General features: G+C 43.9%; 1 protein-coding gene across 4 annotated transcripts in view; it reads left to right on the forward strand.

Moving 5' to 3' along the window:
• Sh3d19 (SH3 domain containing 19) overlaps positions 1-27,680 on the forward strand; it is a 136,747-nt gene that overhangs the window by 95,167 nt on the left and 13,900 nt on the right. For 3 of the 4 annotated variants that reach the window (XM_026786797.1, XM_013348806.2, XM_026786853.1), the window contains exons 5-14: positions 1,560-1,698; positions 1,820-1,982; positions 2,583-3,557; positions 11,474-11,581; positions 15,085-15,197; positions 19,738-19,799; positions 21,104-21,368; positions 23,223-23,291; positions 23,482-23,622; positions 27,123-27,195. In XM_026786797.1, coding sequence (XP_026642598.1) covers positions 1,560-1,698; positions 1,820-1,982; positions 2,583-3,557; positions 11,474-11,581; positions 15,085-15,197; positions 19,738-19,799; positions 21,104-21,368; positions 23,223-23,291; positions 23,482-23,622; positions 27,123-27,195 — 2,108 coding nt within the window. The remainder of the gene's footprint in view (positions 1-1,559; positions 1,699-1,819; positions 1,983-2,582; positions 3,558-11,473; positions 11,582-15,084; positions 15,198-19,737; positions 19,800-21,103; positions 21,369-23,222; positions 23,292-23,481; positions 23,623-27,122; positions 27,196-27,680) is intronic. The other variant, XM_026786823.1, reaches the window with a different exon arrangement.

Below are 27,680 nucleotides of genomic sequence, written 5' to 3' on the forward strand. Positions count from 1 at the left end.
TAGATAGATAGATAGATAGATAGATAGATAGATAGATAGATAGATAGATAGATAGATAGATAGATAGATTATAGGTAGTAGATAGATAGATAGAACTAACTAGCGGCCTCCTTCCTACAAATTGGCGCCCAATGCTTTCAACTTTTTCAAAATACAGTAAAGAATAGTGAAGAACGAGGACTATTTTGGTCAGTGCAATAAGGAGGCATTTTTCCTCAGTAACCCAGGCTGGTCTAGAACTCTTTATGTAGCCCTGGAAAGTCTCGGCCTTCTGAGAGTTAGGATTACAGGCCTGAGACACTTATCCCAGCACAAGGACTTCAGACTGAGACAGAGCCAAGTTCAAAACCTGAGTTCAGTATTTTCCTAACATATGACTTTAGACAAGCTACTGTACCTCCTTAGCTTCCATGTCTCTCTCTCTGTAAAATGCTGGCCATGCCCATCTGGCCAGTTGTCATGGGGATTAATGTATATGTGTAGTGTTCAACATTAACAGGTAACTCTTAGTTAGAAAAGGGGTTCTAGGGAATTTGGTTCAAACTTAACCATACTTCATAAGCTAGCAAGAGAGTGTGTATATGTGCACAGTTTTGATAACATATTTTCTGTTTCCATGGAGTGCTAGAGAAGAGAAAATAAATATCATTATTCCTGTTTATTAGATAAGAAACTGAAGTTCAGAGATGTTGGCTGGCCTTCCCAGGGTCACATAGTTGGAGTTTGCTAGAAAAGCACGTTGAAAATAAAGCATATAAACAGACTCAGAAGCCAGGCATAGTGGTCACCTCTTTAATCCCAGCACTCAAGAGGCTGAGACAGGCGGATCTGAGTTGGAGGCTAGCCTGGTGTACATAGTGAGTTCCGGGACAGCAGAGCTACACAATGAGACCTTGCCTTCAAAAAATAAATAAATAAATAAATAAATGAATAAATAAATAAATGAAAGCAAATAAACAAAACTATAGATGAAGAGTAGTAAAGGAAGGTTCACCACAACACAAATATTCCAGATAAATCATCAAGTCATGTACAGAATTGACTAGGGGTGTGTGTATATAACGCCAGGGTCTCATGGTAAACATGTGAATTTAAAACGCTTAAAGGTAACCGAGTTGAGGCAGAGACAGCGTGAGAACAATGGTATTCATCACATGGGAGTTTGCACTCTGTATATACTTTATCATCACAGGAACCCAAACAAGTCCACTACCAATATGTTCTTCTACTGTGTGCCACACATTTGTTTGTTCCGCTAGCCAACAGCAGAGCTGTGGAATCAAACTGAAAGGCCTGAATTAGCCCTGTCCACTATCAACCAAAGCAGGGCTAAACGCACTAGACCTAGTTCTCAACTTTTCAAGATTCTTGGAGGATGCTGGTCATCCACTCTCTTGAAGCCTGCCTGGCTATACTATGCAGCCACCAGGACCAGAAAGACCATTCTGAGACCTCTAATAGATTTGGATGCCTTTTTATGGAAAGTGATTGCCACCCTGAGTCTCTGATGATGGTAGCTTGTTTCCTACTGAGAACCTCACTGGGGCTCCATCTTCCAGGCGCCCAGAGATCACCATTGTGGCGGCAGAGCCCCTGAGGCCGGCCTCGTGGTTCCCAGGAGCTCCACCACCGGGACTGGGATTTCCCTCCACCCCCGTAGCAGGCCCTTGGAGACCCAATGACTTGGTTCCTGCTGAGGTTCGTAGACACTGCTTTGCGTTTTCTTTTTCAAATTAAACTCAAAGGTTCTGACAATGAGACTTGAAGCACCTTTCCTGTTGCCCATAGATGCAGGCAATTTTCGTTCTTTGCTTTCCAGCTCCCGCCCTCCTATGAGCAAGTGATAAAAGAAATCAACCAAGTTCAGGTTAACACTACCAATAACAATAATGCCGCTGCCACGCCAAGGAGAACGATTACTTCTGCAACTCAGACCGACTTTCCAGAAGAAATAGACAGCGATCTGCCTCAAAGTAATGCAAGTAATTGGTCTTACCTAATCAGCCGGCCTCCAGGCTTTAAAATAATTCACAAGTCGTACATAATTTATTGAGCCCTGCTTCCTAGGCTCCATGACCACCTTGTGCTTTCTTAATTTGGATATGCAGCAATTGCTATAATTGATCTTTCCCGAGCACTGCAACCCCAGTCTCTGGCCCATATCTCAAAAAATAGCCTCTTTAACTCACATTATTGTGAGTTCCCTCTCTTCCCAGGGAGAAAGAGTTTACATTTAGCAAGTTGAGCTAAGTGTAAGATGCTGAGGGAGACTGTTCTCTGGGCTTCTTCAGGGTCTTTTATTAGGGAGAGAGGGGAGAGTGACTTGCTTTGGGAAGCAAAGCATTGAAGTTGTTGGGATTTTGACAACCAGATAGAAATGGTTCCTGTGATGTCTGGTGAGAACTAGGAATCTAATGGTGCTTTAATTTACACAATGATTGTGTTATATAAACAAATGCAAGTTATACACTCCTGTAAGTGGTTTTGCAATGACTTTTTCTTCCTGTCTGTCTTTCTCTTTTTCTTTTTTTGCTTTCAAATGATAGCATGGTAACTTTGCTTTGTTCCTTTGGTCCTGTCAGCCCTGCAGGCGCCTCTCAAGCCTCTTCAGGCTTCTCCAGCAGCCCCAACTGGTAATCCCCCACCAAGTGTGGCGCCTTTAATAGTCTTTGATGTTTCTGAAGAGCAAAATTGCCCTGAAAACCCCAGTGCTACAAGATGTCCAGTGCCAAGACCAAGATCAAAGAGCAACCTCAGACCAGTAGCTAGAGATAGTAACGGCGAAGAGAAAGGGATCCAGAGAAGCCCTGCGGGCCCAAGAGAAAGCTGGCTGCTGGACAGTACCTGCAGCTTAGATAGTCAGGCCGTGATGAACATGATGAACACAGAACAAAGCCAAAATATTGTTTCCAGGATCAAAGCCTTTGAGGGTCAGAAAAATACAGACATCTCGGAACTGCCCAAGAAACCAGAGATTATCCCTCGCACGGTTCCCCCGAAACCTGCTGTTTCCTCGGGGAAACCCTCGGTGGCGCCCAAGCCTGCTGCTAACAGGGTTTCTGGACAGTGGGACTCTTGGACGGGAAACAGGCTGAAGGTGGCTTCCAGAGAAGGGCTCACCCCATCCTCATCGCCACAAGAAGCCGGGAGCATCCCAGTAACCAAACCTGAATTGCCAAAGAAACCAACTCCTGGCCTTACACGCAGTGTGAACCATGAGATTCCGGGAGGAAGGCCCGTGGCCGAGCACCCTGATGCGGGGAAGAAAATCCCAACTCCTGCTCCCCGGCCTTTGCTGCCGAAGAAATCTGCCTCCCCAGATGTCCCAGCTTACCCTTCGGTTCCACCAAAACTGGTTTTGGTTCCTCCCCGCCTCTCAATAGCATCCCAAGCCAAAGCGTTCAGGTCACCGGGAGAAGGGCCTCCAGCCAACCCTCCAGTCCCAGCTCCGCAGAGCAAGGCCCTGGGGGACATTGACCTCATCAGCTTTGACGATGATGTTTTGCCCACCTCAGGGAGCCCAGCCGAAGAACACCTCGGTTCTGAGACGGTTCTAGGTGAGTTAAACTCTGGAGTGGAGGGGAACCCAAACTCATGAGTGGTGTCTACAGTGCGTGTCACTGTTTTGGTTTTGGGTACTTACCCATGCATGGGGTCGGGGGTGGTGTGTGTTCCAAGATAATATAACAGAAATAAGAGACATGGAGTGAGTACTGCAGGCCACAGAGGGAAAGGAGAACCTGAGGTGGGAGGTGAGATGATGGAGAGATGCTAAAATACACGGATTTTTAGTATATGGGCCAGAGGTGAGCAGACCGGAGCTGGGGATCAGTTTGTTGTGGGACTGACTTCCCTTAGGAGCAGTTTGAAGGTCAGGCCTTACATTGAACTCATCTGTGGACTTAGCAGTAGGAGAACGAGATGGAAGTTTCTCACGGAGGGGGACTCAAGTGGTGACCCCACAAGAGTCCTCGCTGAGAGCCAAAAGGCCTGCCCGCAGAAGGATCCTGCAAGAGTGATTGCCAGCACCCACTCCAGAGACTTTCCCATGCCCCTCACAGTGCGTCTTGACAATGCAAATTTCTGTAACTAAAACTCAACAATTGTCAGTGTGCAGCCAAGATCAGGATAATTAAATTTCCCGGAGGCCAAGAGAATGTTTTCTTTCCTCACGCTGTTCAGATAGCAAAGCTTTTCTCTCCGTGAAGTAAAGCTTATCTTCCAACTGTCAAAGTAAGCTGCTCCGCAGATCACTGATAAAATTCCCTCTACTATTGTTTGCTTATTTGGATGAAATTTGTGGGGATATAAACTTAATAGTATTTTCCAGAGTTTAACTGTTATCTTATAAATATTAAGCATGCCTCAGAATGGTATAGAACATACTATTTCAAAGCCAAAGTCTGGCCAACAGGATGGCTAGATATCAGCACAGCACTCGGGAGACTAAGTTAGGAAGGTCACAAGTTCAAGGACAACCTGGGCTACACCTGAGACTTATCTCAGACAAACAAAAAAATCTTGTATACCATGTATGTGATAGCGGACATATTTGTTAAATATTTAATGCATACAACTGGCTTTGGCAAATAAAGCAAAAAAGACATGCCTCATGTACATCAAAAAGAAGAGGGCAAGCATTAGGCCGTATTGAGTTCCAATGGTCATAACACAGCGATGAATACTATTCTTATTTAATGCATACAACTCAAACATAATTTGATTTAATACAGAAACAGCAGGGCATCATTGGCCTCACTTTGCAGATAAAGTAAACAGACCAAGAGACTTTCAGTGTCTCTTGTCATAAAACTGTTTTCCCTGCCAAGGCTCGTGCGTGTGCGCGCGCCTGTGTGTCCACTGAGATTTGTGTATGACTGGGGGTCAAACCCGAGGCTTCATTCATCGTGCTGCCCACTGATCTGCATCCCCAGCGGTTTTTTTCTGCCTTGTTTATTTTTCACATGACGTTAGCTACCCAACATTTTGAGGACTCCCTCAGCCAAGCAAAACCTCGGAGACCTTTTTAATGTGGTTGCCAATATCGTTTTCTTATCCAAACCTTTTGATGTTACAAGGATCAGAGAAGGGCAGAGATGGGGAAACAATGCAAACCAAACATACGTTGCCTTTTTAGCACCTACTAGGTACTATGGGATGGAAACCTGGTTAAAACGCTGGAAATTCTTCTGTATCATTAAGACAGACATCTTCAGACAGGAAGCTGAGCGGCAGACATTCGGCGTGGCTATCCATGCCTCAGCACCTTGATTTCTAACACTTCATTGTACAACATTTGATTATGAGGGCCGTGTTTTGGCAAAATATATAATTTGCCTGCCTCACCTGACTCTAACCACTGCTCTTGACTATGAAGTCATAGGGAGTCCACTGTTTTCTCTTGTAAACCTACCCCCTCTATTGTCTCACCTCCCCTGGTGACAGCCTCACAGGAACAGCCTTCCCTAGAGAGACAGAAGCCATCCCCGAGTCTTCTCACTGCGACGTCACAGGGTATCTAACTATTTGGACTTGGAGTGGAGCAGGCTCTCACATGGTTGCTGTGTGACTTTTAGCATTTCCCTTACCCTCAAAGAACCTCTGTTTCTTCATACATAAAATACCATAGTAATACCCCTTGCCAGGCAGGGGTGGCGCACGCCTTTAATCCCAACACTCAGGAGGCAGAGACAGGTGGATCTCTGTGAGTTCAAGGCCAGCCTGGTCTATAAGAGCTAGTTCCAGGACAGGCACCAAAGCTACAGAGAAACCCTGTCTCGAAGAAAAAAAAAATACCCTATCATGGAGGATGTTACCGGGGCTTACGTGGTTGTGTAGGAGAGCCCTGACACTACTGTAGCCTGGGTGTAATGATTCCTTTCTGCTGTCGCATCTGTTAAGCCGCTGTCACCTGCTGACCTTACCTTGTGGCCATCCTCACTTCCATCCCTGTGTGCTGCCCCACTTCCAGCCTTTGTGATGCGATCACAGCGGCTTTCTTCTAAACCGAGCTCGCTCAAGCTTTTCATCGCCGTCTGAACTATGGCTGCCTGAGGGGTTGTTCCAGAGTGCACACTGGCCTTGTGGCTCCCCATACTTGTTCCCCTCCAGAGGTCTTTGGGGTCACCTCAGCCCCTCGGTACTGATGAATTTTTCGTTTGGTTTTTGACTGGGGATTCTGTGAGGCTTTGCTGTTATTTCGGTGGCATTGTCATTATAAGTGAAGGTTTGTGGCCTCTCTGAACCCTTGCCTAATTGGTCCAGGCATCAGCCAGAAACTGGGGGAGGAACACAGAAGAAAACTCAGAAATATGTCTTTGCTCCTCTTTGTCTTCCCTCAAATATAATGAAAAACTAATAAAAATTGTTCATAAAATCAAGTTGCCATATTAATCTCAGGAAATAGAGATCAAAAAATACCTGACACTATGGAAACATTGTAAAGATTAGAAAAATTATTAAAGGAAAACTCATAAAACAGACAATTTAATACTGGATTCATTTCTTAGGTAGAATGCCTTCCAGGTTAATGTAATAAAGCCAAGAAGTATTAGCAATTCCACTTCACACCCTTACAAATCATACCCAGTTGTCAAAAAAAATAAAAAAGGTAGAATATTTCTACTGTCAACTCCATTATACAGACCAGAATAATAGTTTAGCAGCCGAGCTCTGCTATTAACAAAACTCCAGGGAGAGAAATGATAGAAAAGCAAACCAGAGATGGGGAAACTAATTGCAGTGACAAGCATTACTACAGACAGGTAATGGCCAGAGGACAACTTTATCGTCAGTGTCTCTATGAAGGCCAGGCATGGATGAGGAGGGCCTGCTTGTTTGGAGACACGTGTAGAATAATTGGTGTTGATATGAGGGACAGAATGAACACGGCAAGTGAAAACACAGAAAAGATGCCATTGGACGGTACATTTGTCTTGGGGTGCGTGAGCAGCCTCTGATAGAGTTATCGCCACAACGTTGTGAACCTCTGGTAGGTCACAGGATCCTGAGAACCTGAAGCCGACTGGGACTTTTTTATCTCCTTTCCAAAGGTGTCCATTAGCTCGTGCACAAACAGTTTGAGGTGCAACATTCAGCATGTCCTGACCATTCCTGGGCTCCAGATTAAGAACTTGTTCTAAAGAACACGTATGTCTGTTACTGTTCTATTTCTGTGACCAAACACTATGACCAAGGCAAACGCGTAGAAGAAAGAGTTTATTTGGGTCTTATGGTTTTGGAGGGTTAGGGTTCATGACCGTCGTAGGTAGAGTTTTCCATCTAGACCGCCAGTCAGCTCTGTTCCACCAGCTGCTCCCCAAATAATTACACACAGATGTACTAATTATAAATGCTTGGCTGATAGCTTAGGCGTGTTACTAACTAGCTCTTACAACCTAAATTAACCCATATTTCTTATCTACCCTCTGCTACATAGCCATACCTTCTTTCAGCACGGCATGTTTATCTTGCTTCTCTCTGCATCTCCTTGAGACTCCCCAGACTCTGCCTTTCTTCCCAGCGTCTTCCTAGTCTGGCTCTCCCACCCAATCTCTTCCTGCCCAGCTATAGGCCAGTCATCTCTGATTATTAACCAATGAGAGTAATACATATTTACAGAGTACAAAGATAGTTCTATCATAGACTGTCATAGCAGGGAACATGCAGCAGTCAGGCAGCCTGGTGCTGGAGCAGTAGCTGAGAGCTATGGTTTCTTATTATTGTTTATTGGTATTATTGTTACCTTGGAAAACAATGAGATTTTAGTTCTGTTGTTTGTTTTGTTTTGTTTTGTTTTGTCTTGAGCGAGGGTTTCTCTGTGTAGCCCTGGCTGTCCTAGATTTAGCTCTGTAGACCACGTTGGCCTCGAATTCAGAGATCCACCTGCCTCTGCCTCCTGGGTGCTGGGATTAAAGACGCAAACACCACCATGCCTGGCTACAAAGCATTAAGATTTATTGACAACATCTCTTTAGATTAATAGCCCAATTCAACCTATTGTTTCCTTATACCTAATATCTCCACCTTCAAAACTGCTTCCAAACCATTGGGGAGAAAAGTAATTAATTTTTCTTTTTTTTTTTCTTAAAAAAAAAAGGCTTTTTCTTACAGTATATTTTTTTTAAATGTTTGCCATCAATTTTTTTTCAATCATAAAATGAAAGTATTTTGAAGTTAACTCAGGGTTCCCCAGTTGATATTCGGGTTGTTTCCCTGTATTTTGCTTTTGTTTCACTTCTTTTAAAAACAATCCTCTAATATTTACTCCCATAAAATTTACTTCCAGTGTTTTTGTTTCTGAAGTAAATTTGTAAAACTGAGGCCCAGGACCAAAGATCACAAACTTGGGATCTTTGAAAAGATGCCAGTGATGTGGCCTCCTTCCAGGCTGTGCCTGCAGCACCCAAACACAAAGGGACGTGCCACGCTTGCTTTGTATGTTGCCCACATTCAGGAAAAAAAAGTAAGCTTCAGCAATTGGGGCTGTGCCTCATTTGGAGGGAGCTTGCCTGGCGTGCATAGGGCCCCGGTTCCACCATCATCGAGATAAAAGCCAGGCCTTTGGTCCTCCTCTTCTTTGATTGGTCAGCTCTGGTTGTGGTCTGTCGGATGGAGCCCAGCCCGGCACAACATGCCAGTGACCGCGTGACTCAAAAGCACAGCTGGAACCCATCACCACACCATTCCTGCAGTCTGCAGTGGTGGGACACTGGTGTTCACCAAGGCACACATAGCAGAGTAATAACGTGTGGCCAAGCCAGTTACTTAAGCGCAGCTCAGAAGAGAGGAGGCTGAGAGTTCTTTGCATATGAACTGTAGCATAGCTTCTTGTGTTTCCAGCCTTCATCCTAGGACAATGTGGCTGGCCCTTTGGCAGGATTGTTGAGATCTGCCCTCTGAGGAGTGTGGGATTTGAGGCAGGGTTTCCTGAAGCTAGCCTCTCCAGCAAGCTGGATTCGGGTCTTCCTGTGCCCGCCTCTCCACCTCACCTATTGACCCCCCTTTCTCTGTCCACCACCACCCTGTGCTCTTGCTGTGCACACACCCACCTACTCTGGATTGTGAAACCTATAGGTAGTATATAGGCCCGGACTCCAATTTCAGGCATTTCACGGTCAATATTTTCTTCTCCCTCCAAACTCACCCAGCGATTATCGCTTGTCAAAAACTATACCAATAACCAACAGATTAGAAATGCCAGAAACATCAGCTATAGCAGAAATACCACATGAAGGGTTGATTACACAGAACATTATCAGCCTTGATCCTTTTCTTAACTCTTTGCAAGTAGAAAACAGAGGCCTGGGCTGGAGGGATGGCTCAGAGGTCAAGAGCACTGGCTGTTCTTCCAAGGGTCCTGAGTTCAATTCCCAGCAAGCTCACAACAGATCTGGTGCCCTCTTCTGGCATGCAAGCATACATGCAGACAGAACATTGTTTACATAATAAATAAATAAATATTTATTAAGAGAGAGAGAGAGGAAAGAGAGAGAGAGAAAACAGGCCTGGGAGATTCTGAAAAATGGTCTGTAGTAGCTGAGGTTTGGGGTAAGGGTTGAGGATGTTGGAAGGCATGGTCAAGCTTCTGCAGCTTGTAGAGGGTGGGGGAGGCTGGTAGTTCTAGGTTCCAGAAGACCAAGGAAGCAGCATAGCACAGTGGCCGGGGAAGAAGTGACAAAGAGAAAGGGGAGATGCTATAGATCTTGTCATTTTATTTTTGCTGTTCTATTTATTTTCAGGTCTCCCATCTTTTTAAAACTATTTTTATGATGGTGTGTGTGTGTGTGTGTGTGTGTGTGTGTATGCCTGTGTATGTGTCTGTGTTTGTCTGTGTGTTGTGTGTCTGTGTATATGTGTTATGTATGTCTGTGTGTCGTGTGTGTGTCTGTGTGTTTGTGTTATGTAATGTCTGCATGTTGTGCATGTCTGTGTGTTGTGTGTGTGTCTGTGTGGGTACACACACCTGTGTGCATGCAGAGTCCAGAGGCTGACATCGACTCCCTTTATTCTAAACGGAGTCTCTCACTGAACCTGGCGCTCCCCTTTTCTACTGTACTGACTTGCAGGCCAACCCTAGGGATCCTCTTGCCTCTGCTTCCTCAGGGTACCAAGCTTTTTCTATGAAGTCTAGGGGTCGAACCAGGTTCTCATGTTTGCATGGCAAACCTTTTACCAACCAACCATCTCCCAAGCCTTGGGTTTCCGGTCTTTCAAAAACTTTTATAGGAGCTGGGGAGATTGTGGGTATGAGTGGGTATGAGTGCTTGCACAAACAAATTTGGGTCCCCAGCATCCACATAAAGTCCAAGTATGGGCGGGTGCATCTGCAACCCCAGCTCAAAGTGGGGCAAAGATAGAGAGACCACTGGAGCTCACTGGCCAGTCAGCCTAACCACAAAGCAGCAAGCTTCAGGGTCAGTTAAATAGGCTGGCTCAATAGGGACAAGAAAGACAGAGCAGGACACCCGGCATCCTCTTCCGGCCTCTGTACACCTGTGCACATGCGTGTGAACTAGCAAACACACATACACACACACACCTATGCATACCCACACCTACAAACGGTTTTTAAAGATTTATTGGGGGGGGGCGTGACATCCACAGTGTGCCTGGTTCTCATGGAGAGCAGGAGAGGCAGTGGATCCCCTAGAACTGGAGTTACAGGCCTGGTGTGGGTGCTAGGGACTGAACTTGCAAGAGCAGCAAGTACTCTTAGCTGCTGAACCATCGCTCCAGACCCACATACAAACATTTTTCTAGACACGTTTCTAAAATAATGAAAAGAGCATTTACATTAAAGTTCATTTCTTTCCGTTTAAAAAATGGGTTTATAGTTGTGTTTTGATTTAAAATACCCTAGGCATATCTGGTTCACTTAAAATAAATTAATGAAGATGGAGAAATGTTAAATCATATATCTTTGCCCCAAAGTTAAACATTTGAAGGATGATGTTTTATTTCTGGAATAAGAGGCCCTTATTACTTCCACATTATGGAAGTATGCCCTCACTAAGTTAAATCTAACACAGCTGGGCCCCTTCCTGCGTCAGGTCACACGCGGAGGAGAGGAGGCCACTGGTGAGCACAGGGACGAGAGGGGAAGAGCCCTTCTGGGACCCCGGGGGTGTTGCTGGCTAGAAAGACTGCTTGTTGCAGTTACCCCTCATTTGCAGGCAGACATTTATGAAATGATTGCGCTCCCCTGAAAGCTAGCTTCTACATAATTCAGGATTGTCCTGGATCTCTCTCATCAGAGAGGAAGAAAAGCCGTATGAATTATTTACAGGGTACTAAATTATTTCCTTTTATGAGCTCCAACTTTGTTTTTGTCTCTGCAAACTGAGATTTTTGTTTATCCATGAATAGTTTTCCCTGGGGCATGAAAAATATGACTCTTAAATTATGAATGAGGCTTTTTTGTTTGAGTCCGTGTTAACTAAAACATGCAAAAATAAACTATGTTTTTCATTAGATCCCTTTCAGCTCCCCACAAAAACAGAACCGACAAAAGAAAGAGCCTCCGCACCAGCGCCCACCAGGAACCCTACTGTCATCCGAATCCCAGCCAAACCAGAAAAATGTAAGCTCTTCTCTGTCTTTCTAACTTACTCCTCCAAGAACTGAGGAGAAATCTGGATTAACTTGTCAATGTCTGCTTTTGACATTATATATAACCTGCTGTTTGTCACTCGTGGACCCAGACATCCCGGAGCAAGGCGTTCTCTCCCAGTTCTTTGGAGAATTCTCACTGTCAGTTAGTAATCTGTTTTTTCTCCAAGGTTGATTTTAGACAAAGAGAATAGGAGACTGTAGCTCTGAGAACAATCACAGTGCCTCTGGTAAAGATGGGGATAGAAGCAATGGAACTAATAGCAAATGAAATTCTCTATGTCTATCATGGGTATATTGTTCCAGTCAGCTCAATCTTCATACGGCAGTGTGTGAATTATGCAAAGAACTATACCCAAAAGCTTTAGAAAATTACAACAATTGTGCGTCTTAGGATGACTAAATTACAAAATATATATCTTAAGATTGGTTTAACGCTAGATTTTTTTGTGTGTGCTTCCTTAGTTGATTTTTTTTTAAATCACACAGTCAATGAAGTTTTGTATCAGTTTTGATAGTACTTCAAAAATAAATTTGATGTTTAGGATGGGGGTTGTGACTCTTTTGGTAGAATGCTTGATTAGCACGCTGGAAGCCCTGGGTTCCATTTTCCTGGAAGTCTGTAAAACCGGAAGAGAGGGTGCACACCTGTGATCCTAGCACTCAGGAGGTGGAGGCAAGAAAATCAGGAGTCCAAAGTCATCTTTGGCTACACAAAGAAATAAAGGAGGGAGGGAGGGGAAACGAAAAGGAAAAAGAAAAAAGAAAATTGTGTGTTTTAGAGCAGTCACTAAGCTATGATCTCATTCCTGCCTGCAGTGCTTTCGCGTGGCCCCTAGGAGGCGCCATTGCCTTCGTCTGAAGGGAGGTTCTGCTGATTCCGCCTGACAGTCACGCGGGGTACAATGTCCAGGGCTGGAGTACAAGAGAGTGTACAGGAGCATACGCTTGAATTTAGGGGACTGGCTTTTCTCTAAAATACTACGGAGAAGCATCTTATTGGTTTTGGCCTCTTGGTGGTTTTGTTATTAACCAATAGCACTCAGCTAGTAGTAGCAAGAAATAGAACTGAGTTGCTGTGAAAAATGAGGAGAAAGTCAAGGCTCTGAAATTCCAGCAGGTCGTGCTTCTTTGAAGGTTATACCGTAGTGTTGATTAAGGAAATGGTGGTGTAATCACCTTTGATGGTGTGATACAGTCAGAAAGGAGCAAAACCATAGCTCATTGGGTTATTCGCCTGTTTGTTATTACCTTATATTATGAATTTAACAGGCGTAGTAAAATATAAAGATCACGAATATTATCGGAACCTCATGTGGGTTTTGAGTTGACCCTTTTGTGTTTTTGTTTGTTTGTTTTTGACTTGCTAAGACTGGAATCCAGCCCTCTCTCAAGGTTTACACTGAACTCTATTCTAGTCTCCAATGCCCCCAAGACCACCCCAAGTCAATGAATTATTAGGACTCCTCACAGGAACTCAGTGTTCAGGGTTATAACTTATTACTGCAAAAGTAAACAAGACAGAATCCACCCAGGGGAAAGGCAAATGGGGTACGGTGTGACAGAAACCAGAGATAAGCTTCCAGGAATCTTCACACCACACAGGGCTTCCTCCCGGCTCCCTACAACAAGCTAAGACAACATACAGTGTTAAATAGGGCAGCTTCCTGCGCTGCCTTGCACACTCTTTTAACTGAGGCTAGTTATGTAGCCACCGTTAGGAACTGGTGGCTTCTGGAATCCCAGCTGTCTGGAAGGAAAGGAAGTGTTCGGGTCAGCCAGTCTTGTGATTTGCTAGTTCTAAAGATGGTTGGTCCTACATCAGGCCATGGTGGCCCAGGTCTTGAAGCCCAGCACTCAGGAAGCAGATCTCTGCAAATTAGAGGCCAGCCTGGTCTACAAAGCAAGTTTCAGGACATCAAGCACTGTTACACAGAGAAACCCTACCTCAGAAAAAAAAAAAAAGAGAGAGAGAGGGGAGATGGTCCCATTTTACAGTCTAAGTTCTGAGCACCAGCTAACAGCCCAGAAAAGCATGCATCCCTAAGTGTGAGCCGTGTCGGGCCCGCTGTTTATGTCTCCTAAATTGGGTTAATAATGCTGACTGAAATCATGAAAGGGTAAGCCAAGGAACCATCTTAAATTATTTTCCAAACAAAACCCCAGGAACTATCAAAAAGGTGAATCTTCCCTGCTGGGTGTTAGAGAATTGATTTGCTAAAATAGCTTCCAAAGAGTTAGTTCCAGCAAAAACCAATGCCCCAGAATTCTATTAGTACAATTTTTAACATTGTGAGTTTGTTTTTTAATGGACGTTTTGCCGGCATGTGTGTCTGTGTACCGTGTGCTTACAGTGCTTGAGGAAACCAGAACAAGATGTCAGGGTCCCCTAGCACCAGAGTGAGAGACGACTGTGAGCTGCCACGTGGGTGCCGGGAATCAAACCTGGGTCCTCTGCGAGATCACTGAGCCATCGGCATAGTTTTTAAACACTTGCCCATCTTAAATCATTATTTTCCTAGTAACTGGCTGGGACATTTTTCTCCTTTTGAGACTGTTTCCCTGTCTGTGGATAAAGCAGGGACCTGCAGATCATCCTCTTGTTAGAGGTTTTTCATTGGGGCTGGAAATTTGAACAAATGAGAATTCTCATATACTTTTCCTGGCTACACCAGACAGTGTAAAAGGTGGCTTTAGCCTCCGGCGATATGTTATACCCATCCCCCTCGTGAGGTATTTCTGCACACAGATTTTAATTATCAGGCAATAATTAAATCTAATCATCTCTATTTTCTTTCTCTAAAATAAGTTGGGAATATTACTGAGCTAAGGGTGTAGTTTGGATATAAAGGTATTGTTTCTGGATCGAGGCTAATTATGGCCATTAACCTAAATTATCAGAAGCATTTAGTTATTTGTGGGTGGGGGAGGGTTGCATATTCCACCTATTAAGGACCCTGTCTTACTAGAATGAGGGCAGGCTTTGGGTTCAGATGGACAAACCTGACAATTACTGGCATTAATAGATTAAGTAACTCACGGTTTTCTTAATTTCAGTTTATATAAAATGGGTAGTGTGTTGTCTAGTATGAGGCCCTCTGGTAATGTATGTATGCTGGCCACCATGGTAGCCTCTATGTCCCAGTGGCTGCTGGGTGCTGTAGCACAACTAAAAAATGTACACTTTATTTCACTTTAAGAAAGATCTAAAATCTAAATTGCCACATATAGGTCACTGGCTACTTGTTGACCAGACGAATCTAATGCAGGCAGGATGATTGGAATGCCTGAGTTAATGCCTGACACATCATTCTTAGCAATGCTACCCCCTATTGTAACATGTAACATTGTAACATCAGCTCATTCCCCGTTTTCTGAGGGCTGCTGAGGGCTCTTTCTCCTTACGTCACTGTCTAGGAGCCCAGCTACCGTCCAGCTATTGCTGGTGACATCTGTCTTCTGTTTCTTCCCTAGGTTTACATGAGGAGCCACAATGCCCACCTCCTCTCCCTGCTGAAAAGCCTGTTGGAAATACTTACAGTACGGCGTCTGGAAAGTTCAGTAACACTGACAGGACTAGACACCCGGTAAGTGATCCTGAAGAGTTGTTAGGCTTACAGCAGAGTTCTGGATCAGTTCTAAATCTTCAGTTGCTGTTGAAATTATTTTTTCGTTGGTTATATTTTTAAAAGTATTTCATTAGAACCCAATTGCTAAACTTCATGGACTTATTTTATGTTATAGTCAGCATTTTACAGATCCCTATAGAAAGACTGGGTTCGCTCATTGTACTTCATTATAAACTAGTTTCTCCTGTACCAATACAATGGCATTGTCTTTTATATGATACTATAATAATAATGAAGAGGTTGTTAAAACTTCAAAAAAATTAATATTTGTAGAAATAGATTTAGTCAAGTTGTCATATTTTTTAAAACACTAAATCTATTTTTATTAAAAAAATAATGATAATAATTTAAGATAACTACCCTAAGAATTTTTATTCTGAAATTTAAGAAAAAAATTAAATTAAAATATAATGCTTTGCTATACATTTGTTAACATACCTAGGACCTTAATATTATTCCCTTGTGCATTTTTAAGAATTTTCTCCTGATGGGTAATCTTTATGGCTTGTTTCAAGAGAAATCAATTCTTAAAGTCTTTAAACCAATTCAGTTCAATTTTTATAATAGTTTTGCCTTGTGCATTAGCTGTGATCATCATACAAGCAAACCCATCCAATCTTCTAGTGAAGAGAAATTCCTTTGGAAAAAGACATTAAATTAAATTAGCCAATACCAAGTTAATGAGATTTTTCTGTAGAATGAATTAAAATTTAGTGATCATTTGTATCTTCAAAGTGCTTGTTAATAAATTTTTATTAAAACCGGGGCATGGAAACCCAAAAGTAGATAGTAGGGCCCCCGCCATACTGTAACCCAAACGTCTATGAAGGAATGGTTGCTTGCAAAGACCTCAGGCTTCCTCTCTCCAAGGCTCCTGGACCGAACAGAGAGGTCGATGAGCAGGTGCGCTGTCCAGCAACCCATGTGACAGGGTCTGTGAAGGGCAGAGCTTGCAAACACACATCTGAGTTTAAAAGTAGACAAGTTAGGATAAACGACACCACCCAAGAGCATCTGTGTTCACGCCTACATCTCTGCCTCACGTGAACATAACGGAAGTCCTTCCTGCATCTGTCCCAGAAGGAATCGGAGCCACCTGCAAGCCTCTCCATGCAACAGACCATGATATAGACACACTGAGCCTGAAGAAAAGGGCACGCTAAAACAGATTCTGAATTCACAAGTGTAGATTTCTACAGACTGAGGTCAAACACGTGCCTGAAAGTTTTGTTTACTAAGTTTATTTAGACCAGGGGTCATAAGGACTAGAGGTGGAAGACCTCTAGAAAGAGTCAATGTGTTGGCCTGTGGTGGTGCACGCCTTTAATCCCAGCACTCGGGAGGCAGAGGCAGGCGGATCTCTGTGAGTTCGAGATCAGCCTGGTCTACAGAGCTAGTTCCAGGACAGGCTCCAAAGCCACAGAGAAACCCTGTCTCGAAAAACCAAAAAAAGAAAAAAAAAAGAAAGTGTCAATGTCTCAGCCTGTGGTGGCGCATGCCTTTAATCCCAGCACTCAGGAAATGGGTCAGCAGATCTCTGAATCTGCAGTCAGTCTGGTCTTTAGAGGACGTTCTAGGACAGCCAGGGCTACACAGAGAAACCCTGTCTCGAAAACAAAACTGTTACGGATCAGGAGGGTAGACAGTCTTTACTTTTACAAAAGCTGGCCACTGGCCAAAACCTATCTGCTCTTCTCCCAACCAGAGTGCTAGGGAACTCTTCATCAGATCTAGCGGCTACGGTTGCCACATCTCTCCCATGGGGAGCCACTGGAGCTGTGCGCACTCTCACCTGTCCCAAAGCACCTCCTAAAGAAACTACAAGTTCTACAGCACTCGGGAAACCTGCGTGATTCGGGTTAGAATCCAGCCATGCCACACAGAAGAGTGTGCCAGAGGCACGCTGTTCTAAACTCCGCTCTAAGAAGGCGTGTCGGCTCCTGCAAAACATACCTAGGCCAGTTGCTCCACGATCCCAACACACATGTGGTCTTAAGAGAAGGAGAAACATCTACCTTTTTAAAATGCCACAGAAACCTGGGAAGCTCTGAGCGTGCTGACACACACCTGTTACCCTAGCACTTGGAGACTAAGAAGAATTGTGAGTTCCGTTCTAGGCCAAGCTGCACAGCAAGATCCCGTCTTGAAAAGAAAGGGGAAAAAGGGAATTTTTCTAAAATTAAAGCATGATTCAGATGTGGAAAGATGGCGTTATAGAGATGCTACAAGCAGAGAACCGTCTCTGCCTTGGACCTAAGCCAGCCTCTCAGACACCAGAGTCCCAGGATCTCAGAACTAGACAGAACTAAAAAGGCACAGAAAGTCTTCACAGTGTGTACGAAATGCTGAGGAGGGGGACGCCTCTAATCAATAATCCAGAGGACTGTTGGCAGCCTGGGCATCAACCCAGGTTGAGCAAATACTAAGACAACTGCAGCCAGCAGCAGGCCCACCTCTTCTCTGTGTCGGAGGGGGTCGCGTACGTCAATGCCTTCCAGGATGTGCCTTTCATGTTCAACTCAAAGTCTGTCAAAAATGGGAGATCAAAAGGATACTTTAAATTTCCCACAGGTACACCATCACTGGGTTGGGATGTAGCTCAGTTGCGGTCCAGCTTTGCTAAAAACAAATGAGAAAAGGAAAAAAATCTCAGCCCACGAGACTGCAGCTAATAGTTGTTGTACACCGTATGAAGATACCCTTCCATATCAAAGTTACACCTTAGTGTTTTTGCTTAAATTTCCCCTCAGTATTAGGGCACCTCCCACAACTAAATTTTGAGAAAAATCAATTTAAAAAAATTCTCCTTCCCTGCTAACCTTTGTTTGCTTGAATTTTAAAGGTGGCCAAGGAGAGGCATGGTTTTATCATGGTGATATTGTCAGGAAGAATTACAGGCAGCGCGTGTTTATGCGGCGTGGGTTGTATTCTGGAATATTGCAGGGTTTATGAGCTGGTGGCTTGCTTCACTACATTAACTGAACTCATTAGTGAAGCCAAGTTTTAAGGGCAAGCTTAATTTGTTTTTTAAAAAATGAGATTTTTAAAACATCGGAGCATGTTTAAATTATCATAGTTATTGGCGATTAATCACTTGGTATTTAAGAAAGCGTTATAAATAGCACGAATTTAAAAATTGGGGAAAGAAGTTTTAACTCATTTGTTACATGGATGAAACAGTTTGAATTTGCCCAGAGATTCCTAAGCAATAACTAAATAATTATTAATACAATGTAATTTTAAAGGGCTGGACACTTCCCCCTACAGTCTTAGAGGCAGTATTTCTCGGGTATGTGTTGGGGTCTTAAAAAGTAGAAAAGGGGAAGTGAATTGGTAGTGAATTCTTTCAATTTTCCAATAGAAAAAAAAAAGAAAAGAACAATTTAGTTAGGACTTTTCCAAAAGAAAAGAACAAAAAAGCTCTGTTTGGGACTTGAGATCTTTTCATTTCTCATTCAACAGAAGAATGATTTCCCAGTCCTCAAAACCGTGTTCCGGGGGCTGGAGAGATGGCTCAGTAGTTAAGAGCATTGCTGCTCTTCCAGAGGACCTGGGTTCGGTTCCCAGCCCCACCACGGGGCAGCTCACAGCCGTCCAGTGCCTCTTCTGGCCTCTGTTGGTACCAAGCACACCCATGATGCACAGACATGCATGATTCATGCAGACAAAGCACCCACACAGATAAAAAAAAAAAAAAAGTGTTCTGAAAACCTTTGAGAAAGAACAGCCGAGCCCCTCCCCTGGGGAAATCTCTCTGTTCGTCCCCCCACTCCCAGATCCTCTTTCTGTCACGTGGCTGCAAAGTCCAGCTAGAGCTGTCTTGAGCTTTTCTGGCTCTCCCCTTTGCTATTCCCTACAAAGCCCTTGTCAGCCCATACAAGCTGTCTGTCAGCAAAATCCCCTTCTCCCAGCCCTTCCATCTCATCACAATTTCTTCCTTTTAGGCCACTCAGGTTTTTTTGTTTTGTTTTGTGTTTTTATGTCCATAACTTCTTTAGTTCAAAACCCACTGCTTGCTTTGAAGTTACCCAGCAGGAAGAGGGGATATGATTGTCCAAAGCAAAATAACCACCCACTTCAATCTGTGGTTTAAACTCAGGACCATTTGATTTCTACCGTAGTTGGGGTGAAGAAATAACCTATATTAAAACTGGAGCAAACTCTAGCAAGAAAGGAGAAAGAAAGACCTCCATCTAGGGCACCCAACCCCATTTTCAAAATACTGCTTTATGGGCTTGCCATGGTAGGTAGTGCGCACCTTTAATCCCAGCACTCTAGAGACAGAGACAGGTGGATCTCTGAGCTCCTGGCCAACCTGGTCTACACAGTTTCAGGCCAGCAAAGGCTACATAATGAGACCCTGTTGCAAAAATAAACAAATTAATAAAATGACATGTATATGATGTATGTATATGTATAATATCGAGACTCCAGTTCCTCTTGCAAACTCTTGTTCTAGGTCAGTCTTAACTAAAAAGTCCTTCTGTGACATTTATAGGAACCGGAGCAAATCAGTGAATCGGGAGGCTTGGTACAAGGACCCCCCAGGTTGCCACCAAGGTAGGTAAAATGTGAGACTGTTGGAGGCATTGAATGCCTTGGAGAATTAGCTTCTGTCCTCTGTTGCCCAGATGCAGGGCTGCGAGCCTTAGATCTTGCCTTGAAGAGAAACTCATGAGTCCGCCCAGGCAGCCAGCCCACAGTCTGCTTGTGACATCAGGTCATGGGGCTCTCTTCTTCTTTCAACGAGGTCCAAAGCCCTACAGAGCACAAATATGAGTTTCTGATACTCTTTCCAAATAAACAAGACAACTCTCCAGACTAAAATAGTTCCGCTGCTGGAGTCTGCTCAGTTAGAAGGGGCAGGCGTGTTTCTCAGCATCACCGAGGGGAACTCAGAAGTGCCCTAGCCCCCAGCTCTAGAGATGTTGCGCTTTCAGAAGGCGTTGGCGTGTTGAAATTTACTTCCATTTAGAAATTAGAAAAAAAGGTTTTCAAAGTAGTTGCTGTCCCATTCCATTTTCAGAGCTTGCTTTCAGCTAATCTAAATTAAGAGTTTTAATAGTAACGCCTATACTGTGAACATTAGGGGGTTTTGATTTCCTTTTCTAATTACGCAGGGGACCCAAGCACACATACCTGATATCATCATATGTAAAAGCTTTTGTCTCAGACTGTAGTAGAAAGTACTTAGCTTCTTGAAATAGTCAGTGTGTTTAGGAGCAGTTTGGGGCCTTAAGAGAACGGGTGACAGAAAATGCTTGTCTTGAACTAATGAATCTCTAGTGCAAGATAAGAGGAAGCTGGAACATCATGGCATTTCCTCCAATATCATGTTTAATGCAAGAGTCATTTGCTCAAAAATAGCATGCCCTGCAGGTTTTAGGAAATTGTATCCTAACAGCAAAAAAGCTTTTCACATCTGTGCCAGGATCTGTGTGTGTGCACGCGCACGTGTGCATGCGTGCGTGTGTGCATGTGTATGTGTGAGTGTATGTGTGTGTGTTTGCGCGTGCATGCGTGTGTGTATATATGTGTGAGTGTGTATGCATGTATGTGTGTGTGTGTGTGTGTGTATGTGTGTGTGTGTGTAAGAAAGGGTGGAGCAGGGACTGGAGAGATGGCTCAGAGGTTAAGAGCACTGACTGCTCTTCAAGAGGTCCTGAGTTCAATTCCCAACAACCACATGGTAGCTCACAGCCATCTGTAATGAGATTTGATGCCCTCTTCTGGCCAGCAAGGATACAGACAGACAGAACACTGTATACATAATAAATAAATCTTTCAAAAAAAAAAAAAAAGGTGGAGCAGAACCTAATCAGATCAGATCGAAATGCTAACTCATGACCCCCCTTGCCTTTCAGACCTGTCCATGGAAAAGTCATGCCAGTTTGGAAGCCTCCTCCCAAAGGGGCCCCTGAGAGACCACCCCCGCCTAAACTTTCCGCAACCAAATCATCAAGTAAAAATTTGCCTTTTAATCGGTCCTCCTCTGACATGGATCTCCAGAAAAAGCAAAGTCATTTGGCCTCTGGACTCTCAAGAGCCAAGAGTCAGGTCTTTAAAAGCCAAGACCCGGTGCTACCCCCTCGTCCCAAACCAGGACACCCTCTTTACAGAAAATACATGGTAAGCTGGAATTTCAAACTGTTGGTGCTTAAGGGATTACTCTAGCCAGGCCATAGTGCTGCACACCTTTAATCCCAGCACTCGGGAGTCAGAGGTCGGTGGATCTGTGTGAGGCCAGCCTGGTCCAAGGTTCGGGGCACTTGTTCTTGCAGAGGACCCCAGTTTGATTCCCAGCACCTATATAGCAATTCACGACCATTTATAACTCCAGTTCAGGACACACATGGTTCACAGACGTAAATGTAAGCAAAATACTCATGTGCATAAAACAAATAAATCCTTAAAAACAATCCAACAACAACAACAACAAAACTCTGGGTTTTCCAGACGGGCTGTCAGTATTAGGAGAAACACCAGGAAGGGAAAGCAGGCATATAGGGGTCTAAGCCACTGATGGCAGGGTCCCCCGTGGGAGGAGGTGATGGTGCCAGGGCTCATCTGCTGCCATAGTTTGTACTTCACAGCTGCTTTGCCCACTAAATGAGGAGCATTTAAACGAAGTAGAAATTAAATTTTTATTAAGATCAATGGACTTTCTTACAGTTTTTTTTCCATTTTGTAAGCATAATTATCATGGCCCATTTAATAGCTACTAGTTAAAAGTTCTTATCAGTAATTGAGATAGTTGAGGATTAATTTTGCTCTCTTTGGGTGGTTTTTTTTTTCCATCGAATGACTCTTGCTTGTGTTTCCCACAAATGACAGAGTTGATTTGCTTTCTGGGTGGTCAGGTCAATCAGAAAAAGTTGAACATTTACTTGTAAGTGGGAGGAGGATTATATGTGCATTTTAAAAATAAGTGTACGGCAGCGCTGTGTTTTACAGCAGTTAGTAATGTGATTCCTGCTCTAAGCTTCCATCAAGCCGGAAAATGTTTTACTTTAAGCTAATTCAGATTTTGAGAAAAGAACAGACAGATAAAAAGAGATAATAAATATATTTACAGTCTTTTAAGTTGATGAAACCCATTGCTTCTCTCTCTCTCAGTTAAGATGAAGTATAAACTAATGAAACTTTAACTACCCAAACCCAAGGGCTAGTCTTTGGGATAAACTACGTAATAAATAAAGTAAAATAGTAATTGGTATGTATGGAAAACTCATTGTTCACTAGATACTATTCAAAACTAATCTTGTAGATTAGAGACTATTATTATCATCCCCCTTATACAGAAGGGAAAGGAGACCAAGATAGAGATTTAAGCCAGCTAGCGGTAAAACCAGGATTTGAACACAGAACAATTGACATCTACCATTTTGCCATACCACAAACAGGGTTAGTGGTAAGACCTCTGTTTGCTTGGTCTTTCTATACCAAGATTGTTTACTCAGAGGGGACCAGGTTTCACTTGGGAGTTCTTTACATAGCTGCATAATGTCAAAACATTTAAGGAATTCAAAGAAATCAATACACCAAAATGGTGGTCTATTTAAGTGATGTGCCTCATTATAAAATATACCCTTAAATCCACTTCCTATCCTCCGTGGCTACACTATCATTAAATTACAACAGGATTCTGAGTGCCTTGGGAGCCCTGGATGCTGTGGCCATGTGGGGGAGGTGACATTACTCAAGCCAGCTTTACATGGCCACCTCCTTGTACTCCGGGTTTGCTCTCGGGTGACCCAGAGAGAACTTGAGGGCACGTTCACCCCCTGTGATCTTGTGGGCTCAACTCCACCCTCTCAGAACTTCAGTTTCCAGGAGAAATGATGGCCTCACTGGATCCAGGGCATGAAGCCTGCTCACCCTCTGAAGATGCTGCCCCGTTAGGTGTGCTTGCCAAGTCCTAAGTGATTAGTAGCAGGTGAGGGTTTAGGATAGCGAATAATTCTCTCACCATTTACATTTAAGCTGTCTGTGCCTCATGGAATTGCCAATGAAGACATTGTCTCCCAGAACCCCACGGACCTCTCTTGTAAGGTAAAGTCAAGCCCTTTCTCTACTGGCTGATTTTTTAAAAAATAAAAATAAATAAATAAATAAATCCCTGCCCTCTGTTCCTGCTATTACACATTATTAAATGCTTTAGGCTCCGAAGATTAAAATGTGGGAAAGTAATAATGTTTTATTAAATAATAATTGCTTCAGAGAGTGGTGTTGTGTCTTGCAGCGCGGGGATGTGCTTGTGATCCTGAAGCAGGCAGAAAATAATTACTTGGAATGCCAGCGGGGAGAAGGCACGGGCAGAGTTCACCCATCCCAGATGAGAATTGTCACCCCCCTTGAGGAGCGACCGAGAAGCAGACCTGACGTACGTGAGGCGTCACACACGGCGGCACCGTCGTGGAGCTATTAATTAGACCCCTTTCCTCCCCGGGTTTCTCTCATTAGCAGATTATTTTAACCAGGGTGGAAATAACAGTAGCAGTTTGCTCCAATTTTGGAGCAAATGGCCCTAATGGCGTTGGCACAGACTGCCGGGTGATCTGCCCTCTTCGTGTTCTGGGAGTTCGGACACTCGCGGACTTTTCACCCGAGAAAGTGGCTCGCTCTTTTCAATAACACGAACCTGTTTACCACACCAGACATTGTTCTCTGGCAGAACGAGTCAGTTATTTTTAAAAGGAACCCCGGTAAATTCTAAATCTGACATAAAAGAGTCCTTTAAAATGCAGGCTTTTAATAGGATGTGGTGGGTGTAATCCGGGACACGGGAGGTGGAAGCGGAGGGGTCAGAAGTCCAAGATCATCTGCTATTGCACAGATCGAGGCCTGCCTTGGTAACAAGGGAAACTGTCTGGGGAGGGGACATGTAAACCTATAAACCTTGTTTCTCTGAAATTCATTAAATAGTGAAATATAATCCAGCATCTCAAGTCACAGTTAGGGACTAACAACAAGTTTGTGGAGCCCTGATTGGAGAAGAGGATTTGTTTAGCGGAGCGGGTGACTGAGCTCAGGGTCTGGGAGGGCTAGCTGCTGTCCTGCTTCTGAGCTCCATGCCCACCCCTCCCCGAACTCTGGCTGCAGTTTTAGGAGAGTTTAACTTACCAGTTAAGGTTTCACTGTTTGTGACTCAAGGTAACATATGAAAAACACACCAGCCTTTCAGCTCAAGTAGAGAACTTGGTTTGTTCTTCATCCTAGATTTCATGGTCTAGTCTAAGTCCTCCTTCTTGGAAGGCAGTTTATCTTTCCAGGTTTTCCTAAGAAACGAAGATTTCTCATTTTAGGGAGATGTCTGTCTTCAGCTAGTGCAGCTGGCATGTGAAAAATCTAACTAGTTCACACAGGAAAAAACTCTGTTACCCGGTTTTCTCTGTTTGGGTCCAGTATCAGCCATCTGTCATCACCGCCCTTCCTCTCTCAGAGAGTGCGCTGGCGGTGGCAGGAGTCAGGCTGCCAGAATTCTACCCTTCTACATCTATTTTTAAAGCTTAAAAACTAAAAGTTGTAACAGTCCAAAGTTTTTCCACTTGAGCATTGCCTTTGGTTCTCTGTCCTCCGGGGGCCATTGTATTATCTCTGTTGGTGAAAATGAATAATTAATGTAATTAATTAATTAATAATATTAAATTAATAAAGCATGGCTGGTGTCCTGGCACAGCAGTTAACTAAGCATGCGCCCATGCCTGTCCCAGAACCACCTTAAGTGGTGAAAAAGGTCCAAAAATGTGTTATACTTTCCCCTAACTTGGTAAACAGGAGATATTAAACTTATCAGTTAAGGTTGAATCCAAAGGATTGGTCACAGAGAAAGTAAATTACCACCGTGTGTGTAGTGGCTTCAGTTCCCCGGCTCCAACCTGAGTGGCCACAGAGTGTGCTGAAGGTTTTGGTTATTGTTTTGGTTTTTATATGTAAAGTGAGTGTGGTAATACCCAACAGCCTGGTGGTGGTGGCGCACGCCTTTAATCCCAGCACTTGGGAGGCAGAGGCAGGAGGATCTCTGTGAGTTCGAGGCCAGCCTGGTCTACAAAGGGAGTTCCAGGACAGACACCAAAGCAACAGAGAAACCCTGTCTCAAAAAACCAAAAAACAAAACAAAAAAAAAATACCCAACAGAATTGTTTTTGGAATTGACATGTTGTATAGAAACCCAGAAAAGGTACAACCGTCAGGACAGAAAGTAGGTTAGCATCTGCTTAGGGCTGAGGGTAGGATGGAATAGCTGCCCATGGGTAGGTGTTAATCCCCACCAGGCGAGAAGAAGACCACTACCACAATTTTTAAGCCAAATTTGAAGCAAACTTTATTAAATACTGTCAGGGCTACATGAGGAAGCCCTCTCTCAAGGGGTAGGTAGTGGAGGGTAGAAGAAGAAGAATCTAGTTTGCCTCTGTGGTGCATTTTGGTTAAAAGCGCAGGTGGATTCGGGAAAGATCTGTCCAAAGTTGCTACAAGGTGAGAAGAGTGAGCCATTCCTTACAGTGTACTGTGATCAAGCCAGCACACCGGGGATGCAGGAGGGGCAAAGATGAACTGTCCCTAAGAGATCAAGAGTCACTGAAAAACAAAGAGGAAAAAAAAGCACAAAAGTTTCTACCTTCATTCAGTTCATACGTTTTCTAGTGTTGAAGAATTTTAAGTAACATCTCCCAAGGGTTGACGGTGGAACTCTTCCTTGCCCATGAGTAAGGCCCTGGGCTAAATCCCCAGCACCACCAAAGAAGGATATCGAGGCAGGAGCATCATGAATTTGAAACCGTGCTAGTCTCCATAGTGAGTTCCAAGTCTACCTTAATCCCGTCACTAGGGAGGCAGAGGCAGGAGGATCTCTATGAGTTTGAGGCCAGCCTGGTCCACATAGCAGCACCAGAAGCAGAAAGAGGAAGAGGAAGAAGAACAAGAAGCAAAGTAAAACCAAGCAACTGCTTGTCAGTCGTGACACCCGCTCTTCAACCTCACCCTCTCCTCCAGCTAATCCAATCCCTTGTTTACCTAGCTAAACAATACTAAATTCTCTTTGCTAATTTACTCAGAATTGCTGTTGAATAAGCCATTCAGATTAAATAGAAAGGCCAAGCATCGTAGATATCGTTGCTTTCAAACTAGAGAATGTATTCAGCTAAGTGGTAATAAATGAAGTGGTTTTACTCTTGTGAATTATACTTTGGTGGAAAGTCATTAGTTCCTTTCACTGCAAAAAAAGCAAGAACATAAATACAGGAGTTCATTCTCTTCCAGCAGAATGGGCTTGACTTTGAAAGTGTTGTCCTTACGGTTTAGATTGGTCAGCTGAAGAGGGAGAGTACCACGGGAGGCAAACAGGATAGCTTTGAAATAGGATAAGTGTTATGGTACTTTGTTTTGCTTCCTTTAAAGTTAAACAGTTCTGTTTTGTTTTAGTTTCTTCCTTTAAAATCAAAATGCTTAGGGGTCTGGAGAGATGACACGGTGGTTAAGAGACCCTACTGCTACTCCTGGAGTGGACACAGGTTCACTTCTGAGTGCGTCCAGTTTCAGGGGATCCAACGCGTCTTCTTGTCTCTGTGCATGCCACACACTTGTATGGCGTACAGACATACGTGCAGGCATAACACCCACATGCATAAATAAGTAAATCCTTGAAAAGAAATGCTTAGTGATCGGCAAGTTATTTCTGCCCCTCCCTGGCAAGGACACATTCTTTTTCGGGGTGACAACGATTGCCTTGCCCACCTCACCTGTGTGGTTTACAGCTGGTGCTCCTAGTGCAGTCCTCTTAGGAAGGCTCTGACAAGAAAACAAACACACAATGGTCTCAGAGTGAATATGAAACCAGTTCTATCCTGCACACTCCGCTCACTGCCCTATTCCCCTCCCCACCAGGATTCAGGCCACACTCAGAACCCCGTCGACAGCGGTGCACCATATGCTGTGGCTTTGCATGACTTCCCAGCAGGTAAGGACATAAATAGTGACTTGGTGGAGCCCCAGGATGCCCTCCCAAAGCCTTGCCTCCTCATTGCCTGTGCCTATAAAACCCGACCCTGCAGATATCATCTGCACCCAATCATGCTGGAAAGCTCAGCTGGAAAGCCGTCCTTTGAAAGGGATGGGAGCCCCATACAAATGAAAAAGAGCCGTTGCTTTTAACTCTGTGATGAAGTTATTGCTCAAAATAACATGCTTCAGGGGCTCAGGGTATAATATTTACTTGCTTAGCATTGTGATGAAGTTAATTCTAATTTAATAAAATAAACAGGGTTTTTTAAAAAGATTTTTTACTCGTGCTCCCCCTCCTTCTGCTCCTGATTTGGACCTTGAGATTTCTATCCGGTGCTCCAATGTGGGTCTCTGTCTCCTTTCATGGCCTGATGAAGGTTAATATTCAGGAGGATGCCTATATGTTTGTCTTTGGATTCACCTTCTAATTTAGCTTCTCTA

This window comes from Microtus ochrogaster, chromosome 1 (assembly GCF_000317375.1).
Source record: "Microtus ochrogaster isolate Prairie Vole_2 chromosome 1, MicOch1.0, whole genome shotgun sequence".
NCBI classification, from domain to species: domain Eukaryota; kingdom Metazoa; phylum Chordata; class Mammalia; order Rodentia; family Cricetidae; genus Microtus; species Microtus ochrogaster.